At 35.1% G+C, this 13,037-nt stretch overlaps 1 protein-coding gene and 1 long non-coding RNA gene across 2 annotated transcripts in view; both read right to left on the bottom strand.

Annotated features, from left to right (window-relative positions):
- The window catches only part of SETDB2 (SET domain bifurcated histone lysine methyltransferase 2), a 67,483-nt gene extending 63,703 nt beyond the window's left edge, over window positions 1–3,780 (bottom strand). The window contains 1 exon segment of the mRNA XM_037037862.1: window positions 3,489–3,780. Within this exon segment, the coding sequence (XP_036893757.1) occupies window positions 3,489–3,504 (16 nt within the window). The 5' untranslated portion in view covers window positions 3,505–3,780.
- Window positions 3,781–7,432: 3,652 nt separating this feature from the next.
- LOC118981162 (uncharacterized) lies at window positions 7,433–10,359 on the bottom strand. Its single transcript, XR_005065283.1, has 3 exons — window positions 10,033–10,359; window positions 9,665–9,752; window positions 7,433–7,585 (listed from the first exon to the last, which is right to left on the bottom strand). It is a non-coding gene; the product is annotated as an uncharacterized LOC118981162 (long non-coding RNA).
- Window positions 10,360–13,037: the final 2,678 nt, after the last annotated feature.

The following is a 13,037-nucleotide window of genomic DNA, read 5'->3' on the forward strand; positions in this document are numbered from 1 at the left end:
GAACCACTCAAAGTAAAAGACAGTGCTCACTTTGGCAGCACACATACTAAAATCAAAGTTCAACACAGACTAACGAATTTTAATGCAATGGAGTATAAAGACACTTACTGATATAATTTCAGAGTCTATACTATAACCTTGAAGGAATGACTACTTGCTGATTTCTGGAGTTGTATTAAAGGAAAATATCCACAATTATCTGAAAGGCTATTAAGATAGTCTTTCTTCCTTTTTCCAATTTCTTGTCTGTGTGAAGCCTCATTTTTATAATACATTTTAGCCAAAGCAACATATCATAACAGATTAAATGCAGAATCTCTCTTTTATTAAGCCAACTATGAAAGAAATTTATAAAATGTAAAACAATGTTGTTTTCACTAATATTTTAGAAAATAGTTATTTCTCAGAAATATATAATTCATATTAATATTTGGTTTATTTATTTATTTTTGATTTTATTTATTTATTTTTAGACAGAGGGGAAGGGACGGAGAAAGGGAAACATCAATGTTTGGTTGCCTCTCACATGCTGCCTAACAGGGGACCTGGTCTGCAACCCAGGTATGTGCCCTGACTGAGAATCGAACCAGCAACCCTTTGGTTCACAGGACTGCACTCAATCCACTGAGCCACACCAAGTAATTTTTTAATTTATTAATTTTTTTAAATGAGCCAATTAATATTTTGAAATTTCTTGGTTTCAAATTCTAATACAGAAAATATGAAAATGTATTATCCACATAAACAAAAGCTATTAGGGGTTTTAAGAGTATAAAGTAGTTCTGGGAGCAAAAGAATGTTTAAGAACCACTGGCCTAGAAATGGTCCAGTGAAATCAGTACTATGTGATCTATTTAACAATCCACATATTACAAGTTCATTAAAAGGTATTAAAACTATTCTGTACAATCTGTAATGGTGGATACATGACATTACGCATTTGTCAAAACCCAAAGAACTTTAAAGCACAAAAAAGTAAACCTTTTGGTATGCAAATTTTAAAGTATAATTTAAGAGGTTAGGGATCCCAGGAAGGAATGTAATAAGAAAATCTAACTATTAAAAAATATACATACAGCCTCACTCAAGGGCAAGGTGGAAAAGACACTGACCTAAATAACTTTAGAAATCAATAGAGTCTATGACAGTAAAAGTAACAGGAAGTGTGCACAAGCACTGTAGTTTCCCACCTAGGAATAAATGTGTATTTCTTAAAATTTATTTATTTATTTATTTTTAGAGAAAGGAGAAGGAGAAAGAGGGAGAGAAACATCAATGTATGGTTGTTTCCCATGCGCCCCCCTACTGGGGACCTGGCCTGCAACCCAGGCATGTGCCTTAACTAGTAATGGAACCTGCAACCCTCTGGTTCCCAGGGTGGCGCTCAATCCACTAAGCCCCACCAGCCAGAGTTAAATGATTTCTTATACTGCTATACATAAACAGGTATACCTCATCTTATTGTGCTTCATTTATTATAGTTACACATAGTGCATTTTCTACAAATTGAAGCAAGAACCTACACTAGCAAAAAAGTCATGACTTTCTTTGATAACTTATTGTAGTGGTTTGGAATCCAACCAGCAGTATCTCCAAGGGATGTTTGTATATGGGAATTGAGCAATTAAACAAATGGATAACAGATGGCTGGAGCCAAATTTCTTACTGTTGGAGTGGGCGTGTACAGGTAAACAAGGAAAGCAGACTAAAATGATCCATGTGGTAATGGATTAGAGTTGGACACATCAATATAAACTCATGTTGAACACACATGATTACATATAGAAATATAGCTATATATATATAAAGTTTAGTATACACATTTGTATTAGTATACATGTATATATATTTCCATGCTCTATCAGCTGAGCACTTATATTAGTATACATGTATATATATATATATATATATATATATATATATATATATATTGCTGTGCTCTGTAAGCTGAGAGAGCCTAAAGCAATAGGACCCAGCAACAAAGAGCATACCTACTGTCCAGCCCTTAGTTTCTAATACCATATTCCAATAAAAGGAACCAGGGCTCATTCAAGAAATGGCTGATTCTAGGGCTGGAACAGGAAATATACATGAGCCTGGAGCATCTTAAAACACCAGAAAATAAGGAAGTACTAAAAAATAAAATGAGAAAAAACCCACCTACGTTAATAAGGATATGTTAAGGGGACAGAGAGCCAACTGAAAGAGCTCCCAATGGCCAATCCTAGGATAATTTGAGTGACAAAATAAAACAGTACTACATTATAACCCAAAGTATAAAATAAGTATCTACTACTCCATACTGATATAAATAAATAATTTAAAAAATACAAAGGTGGAAGAAATGAGACAAATCCCTCTTGCAGAATAATTTCAAATAATTGATGTAGATATTCTATTCTGAAAGAAGGGGAGCATAAATCTCCACAGCTTAAGTGTGTGCTGCACATAGTGATTTACTGTCAAAGAGTACAGTAGGGAAAGGGAGATAAAACCAGAGCCTTGGCTGGTGTGGCTCAGTGGATTGAGTACTGGCCTGTGAACTGAAAGATCACTGGTTCAATTCCCAGTCAGGGCACATGCCTGGCTTGTGGGCCAGGTCCTCAGTTGGGGGAGTGTGAGAGGCAACTGATTGATGTATATTTTGCACATCACATCAATGTTTCTCTTCCTGTCTTTTCCCCTCCCTTCCCTCTCTTTAAAAAAATGAAATAAAATATTAAAAAACAAGAATTTACAATGGAGAAATCAGATACTACTTTTAAGCTAGGTGATCAAGCTCAGTAGCAACAAGTGAGAAATCATGTTAATAAATACAACCCTGATATGATGTGGTAAAATGGCATTTTACCTCCCATAACCTTATAAATCCCAGGCTTATCATGAGAAAAAATGTAAGTCAATAATTCGAATAGAGGGTATTAGAAGGTCAGATACTAAAAAAGTATCTGACGACAAATTCCTACAAAATCAAAAAGAAAGGAAGTCTGAGAAACTGTCACATCTAAGAGGACCCTGAGGAGACACGACAAGTTAATGTAATGTGGGATCCTGGAACAGAAAAAGACATCAGGTAACAACTACAGAAACAGGAATAAACCATAGAATTTAGTTCATAATAATGGTCAATTCGGGTTTACTTATTGTAACAAATGTATCAGCCAAATATAAGATGTTAATTATAGGCAAAACTGGGAGCAGGGAATATGGAAACTCTGTTCTAGCCTCTTAATTTTTCTGTAAATATAAATTGTTTCTAAAGAATAAATATTTTTAAAAGCACCTTAAAGTACTGACTTTGCATTACAGATACTTACACAATTAATTATGAACAAATGAAACTACTGACCACATCAAAATGTACCCTTAATTCCTTCTAATTAAGAAAGACACTTGCAATAAAACACCTTGAAAATTCCACTATTCAGCTTCATGAAGTAGTCTACATACTTTCAAATATAAAGTTTAACAATAGATTTTCAAGTTACCATTTCTTTCTCCCATCTTTTGGTGTTATTCATACACACAAAACTCTTCAAAATTAACTTTATCAAATGGCTGAATCACTTTGATAGAGAACATAACTGTAATCCAACTGTGTGAAATTTGCAGTCCTCAGAGAAAAATAAATCATTATACCACTCTAAACCCAGTATTCTTTGATATTTGAATGTTCAAATAGAAATTGTGATTGAAGAAACTTCAATTTAAGAAATAACTAGTCCAACATTGTGACAAGTCCATGAATCTCCATCAATTACATATTTATAGCTGTATCAGATCACTGACAGTATCTTTATAAAAATAAAAACCAACTCCATCATTGGTCCATAAATGTATAAAACATTTTGTAAAGAAAACAATAAAGAATGGTGCATAATTGTAAAGAACAAAATACATAAGAAGAGACTGCTATCAATAGTTCTATCTTTTAAAAACACCATGATCTCTTATTTTAGAAGTACATATTAATTAGAAAAATGTATAAAATGTCCAAATTAGAAAACTATAGAGAAATTAAAATTGTCCATATTTAATATATTTTTAATTAACATAAACTATCCTCACTTAATAAATACTTTATAAAAACTTTTAAAATGGGTATAGAGTTGCAGAATAAGACTTAATCACTTAAAATAGCCCCTGACACACACAAAGGACTCAATAAGTACCAGCAGTAATTATTGTTCTTTCAGTAAGTATACTTTTAAAACAAAATCTGGAATTTAGTATATGTAATTTTTTATAATCTTTCTCTGGTAACATATAATGCACTTTCCCCGGTCATTAATATTTTTCTATAATATGGCTTTTAAGTATACAATGTACTTTGGTCAATAATACATTTATTAAAATATGCTAAAGAATTTTAATAACTAAAATTTGGAAAATTATTCATTAGTACTGTAAATAAATCTCTATACTGAACATTTATATCATTTTTATTTTTTCAGTACTAATTAATGCTGGAATATGCTTTACGCATATCTACATTTATTCCCTTAAGATATATACCTAGAAGGGGAACAGGTCAAAAAGAGATCAACAGTTTTCAGTCTCAAGACACTAGTCAACATATGGTAAATTTTTCTCCCACTCCCACAGATATACTAGTATTATTTTTTTAAATTTAAAACTATGTAGTTACGCTGAAAACAAAAAAGGAATTATTTATGGATCAAGTCTGTGAGACCTCTCTAGGGAAAGAAACAAAAGAGAAGCTGCAGAGATAATGTCAACCACCATCATAATATGGCACACTGAAGAGCAAAACCTCTCAGAGGAGAGGAGTGCACACTGAAGAGTCATCAAACCTCTGGGGAAAGCTATACCATGAAAAAGATTTAACAGAACCACAAATGGATGGATTTAAATTCAAGAGAAGAATTAATAGAGCATCCTGAAAATAATTTTAAAATAAATGTTACTGTATTTAATATCCTCAAAGAGCAAAAGAGAAAAACCTCATCTATGAAATAACATACAATTTTGAAAAATAACCAATTAGATACATATATTGAATATAAAAACAGTTGTTGCCCTGGCCAGTGGAGCTCAGTTGGTTGAAGTGTAGTCCTATGAACCCAAAGGTTGTGGGTTCAATTCCCAATCAGGGTACATCCCTGAGCTGCAGGTTTGACATCAATTACGGTGAGTGCAAGAAGCAACAGATTGATGTTTCTCTCTCATATCCATGTTATCTCCCCCTCTCCCTCCCTTTGCCTTTCTCTAAAATTAATAAACATGTTCTCAAGTGAGTATTAAAAATAAAAACAGTTGTTGAATAAACTAAACAGATGACTAGGTAATAGCACAAACTCAGATGAAGGGCCATTTGGTAAGCTTGAAGGCTGAGTTGAGTATAATTCACTCAAAACACTGAACAAAGAAATAATAAGAGGAGGAATAAAATAGAATAAAGAGACCATAAAGACCAAGAATTTCTCAGAACTGGTAAACACATAAACCCACCAGGGTCCACTGAGTACCAATCAGGATAAAATTTTTAATACACACCACTAAACAACTTATGATAAACTTCAGAATATCAAGAAAAAGACAAAGTCTTAGAAGCTTCCAGAAAAATCTAGATTATCTGAAAGGAATGTGTAATAGATTGGTAATCAGATTTCTCATCAGAAATGCCAGATGTTAAAGGACAATAATTCTGAATAGTATTCTGAATGCCAGAATACTATTTAAGCCAAGCTATCTTTCAATACTTGAGATTAAAAACGTTTACATACATTCAAAGAGCCACTCAGAATCTCTCAATGAAATAAGGAAGTACAGCATAAATAAAAACTATCTGAAAAGAAGTACTGGGGTACAAGAGCATAGTTGGAAACTGAGTAAAACAAATTAATGCTAGATAAACACAGATTACCAATGGATGCTAATAACCAATGACACAAAAATGCTAGAAGACAGAACCACAGGAAATTATATTCTTTTCTGGAGGGGTGATGGAAGGGGCTCATCAAAAGATCTGAAAAAGCAAAGTAAAAGCAAGGGAAGTTCTTCATCGGGGGGATATCATTACTTATTCCTCCCCCCTCCGCTTTATTCCCCTCTGCCCCATACCCACCTGCATTACCCACCTAGATCATATCCACATAGATCATGTCCATGGGTTGTACATATAAGTTCTTTGGCTTCTCTATTTCCTATACTATTCTTTCTTTCTTTCTTTCTTTATTTATTTATCTTCAGAGGGGAAGGAGAGAGGGAGAGAAACATAAATGTACGGTTGCCTTTTGTGCGTCCCCTGCTGGTAGTTAGCCTGCAAGGAACCAGCCTGCAACCCAGGCATGTGCCCTGACTGGGAATCGAACCGCGATCATCTGGTTCACAGGCCCGCGCTCAATCCACTGAGCTACGCCAGCCAGGTATTTCCTATACTATTCTTAACCTCCCCTTGCCTATTTTGTACCTACAATTTATGCTTCTTAGTCCCTGTACCTTTTCCCCAATTCTACACCCTCTCCCTCCCCACTGATAATTCTCCATGTGATCTCCATTTATGTGACTCTATTCCTGTTCTAGTTGTCTGCTTAGTTTGTTTCTGTTTTGTTTCATTTTTTTTTAGGTTCAGTTATCATTAGTTGTGAGCTTGTTGTCATTGTACTCTTCATATTTTTTATCATATTTTTCTTGTGATGATGAACACCTTTAACTTGACCTTATCTGGGAAGCACTTTATCTGCCCTTCCATTCCAAATGATAGCTTAGCTGGATAGAATAATCTTGGATGTAGGTCCTTGCCTTTAATGACTTGGAATACTTCTTTCCAGCTCCTTCTTGTCTTCAAGGTTTCTTTTGAGAAATCAGCTGACAGTCTTATGGGAAGGGCAGTCTTATTGACAGGCAACCAATTGATGTATCTTACACATTAATATTTTTTTCTCTCTCTCTAACCTCTTTCCCCTCTCTCTAAAAAGTAAATAAATAAAATATTTTAAAAAAATAAGCTGCATGCCACACATCCCCACCTCTTACTTCCAGCATACCATGTCCATAAAGTTTTATAGATGAATTCTACAAAATTTTCAGGGAACAGGTAATTTCTATATGTATACAAAAGTTCCAGAGCAGGGAAAATATGGGAAGCTATTGAACTTTTTTTTAAAGATTAGTATAACTTGACAAGAAAAGAAAAAAAACCCAAGGCCAAAAGCACTTATGGGTATAAAAGCAAAAACAGAAAGTAAAAGCATGCATTAGTAGACAAGTATATTATTAATGTAAGATTTATCCCAGGAATACCCAAAAAGTTTAACATTGGAAAGTTTCTCAATGTTAATTTTTATATTAACAGATAAATAAAGGAAAACTATCATCTGTGATACAAGAAAACAAAATAATTCAGAGAGGTCAACAACTATGGGAGGGAGGAGAAAAGAGGGCAAACTCCCAGCAAAGTAATAATAAAAATAGAATTCTTTAATTTGACAAAGACTATTTACTAACACCTAGCAGCAAAGCATTTTCATTTAAGTCAGGCACAGGATAAGGACATTTGCCACCACTACTCTTACTCAATATTGTACTGGAAGTCTTAGAGAAAGGCAGTATAATAAGAGACCTAAAGATTATAAATAAAAAAAAATCTGTGAAATAAATAAGCAAAAACTAACAAAATAAAATTCAAAGCCAAGAAAAGAACTGGGAGAAAATGTAACATATTTTAACAATGTTAACAAAAAAGGGACATAACCAGCAGTCACATAAAAAAAATTTTTAAATTATACATGATACACAGTATCCAGGACACATAAAGAACTCCTTCAATCATTAAGAAAAAGATAACTAAATAGAAAGTGGTTATTATTTAAAAAATAATAGAAATCTACATAAATAATGAGTTCATAAACATGAACAGATATTGCAATCTTAGTAATCAGAGAATGAAATCTTTAAAAAATGAGTATCATTTTCATTTGTCAGATGATCAAAAGGTAAGATACTATCTTGTGTTGGTCTAGATCAGCATTTTCTACCTTTCTCATCCCATGGCACACATAAACCAATTACTAAAATTCTGCAGTACACCAAAAAATGTATTATATTTTTTGCTGACCTGACAAAAAATATAATTTTGATTCATTCACACCAGACAGCTATTGATGTGTTGGCTGCTGTCTTTTTTTTTTTTTAACTTGGCAAACTATTTAGTCAGTGCTCGTGACTAAATAGTTGGGAATTGTATGTTTTAAAAAGTTCTTGCAGCACACCAGTTAAAAATCACTGGTCTAGATTATAGGAAAAATGAATGGTAACAAACCACTTGTGAGATGTGTAAATTAGTAGAAATATTTTCAAGGCAAATGTGGTAAGACATTAAAAATGTCCATAACTTAAAACCAAGCAATCTGAGTTTTAGATATATATCTTGAGAAATAGCACATGTGCACAAGAAAACACATGAAAGGGCTGCCCCACAAGGTGAAAAATTGGAAACAACCTAATGTCCATCAAAAGAATGGCAAATAATATATGCTATGCAGTACACATCAAACAAAATAGAATTTAATATGAAAACCAATAAGATACAAAAATAAGTATTTTACATTAACAGAACAATTTAGTCACACACTAGAACACTATCCAACCTGAAACAAACCATTAATAACATGAGCTATAACATGCATACACTGCAAAACATCATCAAGTTAAAAGTTAGATTTATATAGTATACTAGTTCCCTTTTAAAAATTATAAATGCATATATGCACCTACCGAGAATATATAAATACAAAAAAGGACTTGAGGCTTTGTTGTGGGATTGGGGGAGGGAGAGTAAATTCAGGGATTGTGGATTGTTCTCTTTATATATCTGTAAAGTTCTAATTTTGTAAAAGGAAATGTAAAAGTGTACTTAATTTCAAAAATATATAATTTTCATAAAGGGACTGCCCATTTCAAAGCTTTCTGGAGCATATTGCTAAACTGCTTTCGGAAAGGTTCCACCTATTTACACCTCCATCTACAGCATATCAGCACACTCAGTAATAGCTTCTTTTTTAAAAAAAGCTCTCATCAGTATTGTTCATAATTCCTAAAAATTTAAAAGTAACTGAACTTACAAAAGTAAAGCTTTTACTGGAGAAAATATGCAAAAATATAGTAAAGCGTAAGGAAGAAAATTTAAAAATCACTCATAATTTCATGATCCAGAGACAACCGGTGTTACTATTTTGGAGTGTAACTTGATGTAAATTTTCCCCTTTCTCACTTTTTTTATTTTAGCAGAAAAGTAGTCAATTTCACTTGAATTTGCGGTTCTTTTTCGTTTTTAAAAAATAGGGCCTTATGAAACTTTTATCATTTTGTTTCCTTATGTTTTAGTTTTAACAGTAAGGAGCATAATTTGAGTATAAAGCATGTGTCAGGTACCCTTCTAAATACTACTTCCCTGTTCTTATTCTGCGTAACAATCAGACACATTAGCATTTCGAGTGAAAGTGCCCGAAACAAAACATAACGAACCAGGCACTACGATTTCAGAGCCCATGTTTTTTTATTCCACTCTATCGTCAGGTACATCTTTTCTTAGTCTTATTCATTAATACATACAGAACAAACTGCAGGTTTTCACATGCGGAAGAGCACAGTTAATTACATACTGTTTCCTTATTTTATTACTCACTGGAGAACTACCTACGGGGTTGTGACGAATAAGTCAGATGCTCCTAGGATCTGAACTCAACTCCGTGATTTTGGATAAATGATTAGGGCTTGTGTAGCCTTACCTGTGAAATGGATCAGTGGTTAAACCTTCAAGTTCTGCTTCTTGCTTTTATACTGCAGTGCATTTCACAGCCTCTGGTTCCCAGTTGCTCAGTAATCACCTCACATTAATATATATACCGCAAGAGAGAGACTGAAGTGGGGGTTGAGAATGCCGTGCTCCCGCAGTCCCTTCTCCAGAAGGGATCTGCACATGGGTGAAAGAAAAGAGGTTGCAAGGGCTCCCCCACGTACCCAGGTCCTGGGTCGAGGGGCCCGTCTGAGGGCCACTCAAAGCCGTACCTCAGTTACACCAGCTTCGCTAAGTTTTCCTGGTCGCCCACCAAAGCTAAATGAAGACTGCGCTCCACCCACTTCGTTGGTGAGCCTGAGTTGACCAGCAGGTCAGGATACTTTCCGAAGGACCCTATAGTCCGGGGTACCCCCTGGCCAGCAAGTACACCCCCATTTACTAGATTTAACCTCTGCGGGAGGGAAGACCGCCCAATCCGTAACACCCAGGCCTCCCAAATGCGAACCCTAACTGAGAGGAGCCGGACAACGCCTAGCCGGATGCCCATCGGTTGTAAAACCCAAGGGCTCCACGCCTCCGACTTCCGCGCGCGTACCTTCGGCAACACGGAAGTGGGGAAGTGCGCTGCCGTCCGATTTGCTGACAGCGGTCTCGAGCTGTCTCGCGCTCTCTCTCTGGGCCAATAGGGATATCCTCAGTCGAGAGGCTGGGTTTGCTCTTAGTTGCGAAGCTGCTCCGACCGGTAGGTATCTGGCTGCCATTTTGTGTGTGGCTGAAACTGTGCTTCTTTGCGTTTAAAGCTAATCTGCTCAAGGTGTAGAGGGGTCTTGAGGGACCCATGGGGGGCGGGGGGTAGGCTGGTTGGACAAACCGATCGCTGGGTTTCACTTCCCTGAAAGGGAAAGGTCTTCTTGCCCTAATTCTCACGCCTGGGTGGAGATAGCAGTGAATGGTGTTGGTGGCTTTGGTTTGTTCATCATTATGAAGGCTTGGAGGCGGAATATAATGCGTTGAAATCGATTTATTGAATTTCAGGGAGCCATTCAAATAATCTTTGCCTCATTAAGACTCTGACCGTAAATTTTACTGAGAGGTTGGCTGAAGGACTGGTTCAGAAAGGAAGAAGACTGGTAATTAATGAAAGGGGGAGAGAGGGAATGCCACACTTGTATACTCTGGTTCGAAAGAGACGTCGTCATTTTCAGCTGTTGGCGAGGGAGCAGCTCTGGAAGTGTTTGCCTTTGTGTACAATTATGTTTTGACTAAGGCCTTCATTTGGTAGCAGTGCGCGCTAGGGTCTGCATTTGAGCAGGTTTTTTTCACAAGTGTGCAGCCAACATTCCTGCAGTGATCTTTTTTATTTATATATATTTTTGTGGGGTTTTTTTAAGCTGGAAAATATTGGTCTTTGTAAGGAACAGAAGTGAAGGAACAATTGTGTTAAATCTTGGTTTCCCTAGTTACGGTCTGTAGGAGATTTAGAAATCTCTGATTCTGCTTTGGCATGCTTGGTCGCTTCCTATGTGCCTGGGGGAGGCTTTTGTGAGCAAAGCATCTTTTTAAAAAAATTTTTTTAATTGTTAATTTAATTGTTGTTCAAGTACAGTTTTCTGTCCTTTCCTCCCATCCCAGCCCACCCCCCCCAGTGCTCCCCACCTCCCTCCCATTACCACCCCCCCCCTTAGTTGTCCATGTATCCTTTATACTAGTTCCTGTAAATCCTTCCCCTTTTCCCCTGAAATTCCTTCCCCTCTCCCCTCTGGTCTATGTCCATCTTAACTGCTGAGTTCTATATGAGTTGGAGAGAAGGACGCAAGAAGTTCTTCTTCCTTTTTTTTTTTTTAATCGATGTAGAAAGCTCGAGTTGTCTTCATTTAAGGGGGAAATTTGTATCGAATCGGAAAACCTACAGGATAAAAGATTGTGTGAGAGATTATCTTTAGCAGTTTGACATGTATGAGAAGAAAGCAAATATATTCATCTTGTTGTCTTGAATTTAGTTTTCAACTATTTACGGTTAACTGATGGTCTAGCAGAGTCAACAGTGTTTTGTTGTAGGAATTCCAAAGAAAACAGTAAAATAATGATTAAATATTTTCTTTTAATTTTTAAAAAATTCATGAATGTTATAAAACACAAGTTGCGAGAGTTCAGGTATCAGTCGTTTATTAATTGTAATGAGAGAGAGAAACGTTGATTTTCTACCTATTCATGCATTCATCGGTCGATTCTTTTTTAAAAAATTTGATTTGTGAGGCGAGGGTGGGGGGATGAGAGAGAGAGAAACATCTATTTGTTCCCGTTATTTGTGCATTCATTGGTTGATTGTTGTGTGTGCCCTGACCTGGGATTGAACTCACAAACCTTGGCATATTGGCAACAATGGTCAAACCATTTGAGCTGCTTGGTGGGGGCCTCAGGTATCATTAAATTAGTGTTAAAGTTGTATTTAATTGATGGCTAAGGTACATGTTAGAAATAAGTGGCTAAGAAACGCAAGTTTTCTGGAAGATTTGACTTTCAGTTTGTTTGAACTGTACTTATTGCTTCCAATTTATACATAAAAAATAATATTAAGGATAGGTTCATATCCTTTTTCTAAGGTCTGTTTCTGTACTACAGAGAAATAATAATTAAATAATGAAGATAAGCCTTAAGTGATAATATTCTATTTGCCATTTTTTCTTGAAAGTATACATTCTCAGTAAATGAATACAAAATTATCAGTCGTACATCTCATTTGCTAATTTATTACTTTTCTAGTTTCTTTTTACCAACTTAAAAAGACTTCAGCTTTAAATTTACTATATTGCATAAGTATATTCTGTTATTTTAAACAGAGAAGTAATTTAAAAATAGGCAAGTATCCTCAATTTTTCTTTCAGGAATACAGTTTTGTAGACTTAACAATATAATCTGAAGATTCTTTGAAATTTTTTAAAATACCACATTTGCATGAACAATGTTAAGTGACCAAGTAAAAATGAGTTAACTTATGTTAGAGATTAGTTTTCATTGCAGTCGTATACAAGTTTAGGTTTTCCCATTATCAAATTATATATGCTGTGTAATTATAAAATATTTTGATAATACCTTTTAAATGAATGTGGTGTTTTGTGACAGAATATAGGTTAAAATTTATCTAAATTAGCATAAAAATAAAAAAACTGCTCTCAGGACCTGTTTGGAGTTCTTACATTTGGTACTTTAATAATCTGAATGATTTTATGAGCAAAAATTTTAGAGTACTTTTGTTACCTGGGGGACCCGAGTT

This window comes from Sturnira hondurensis, unplaced genomic scaffold, assembly GCF_014824575.4.
Source record: "Sturnira hondurensis isolate 20B ecotype Veracruz unplaced genomic scaffold, ASM1482457v3 Scaffold0001918, whole genome shotgun sequence".
In the NCBI taxonomy this organism is placed as follows: Eukaryota; Metazoa; Chordata; class Mammalia; order Chiroptera; family Phyllostomidae; genus Sturnira; species Sturnira hondurensis.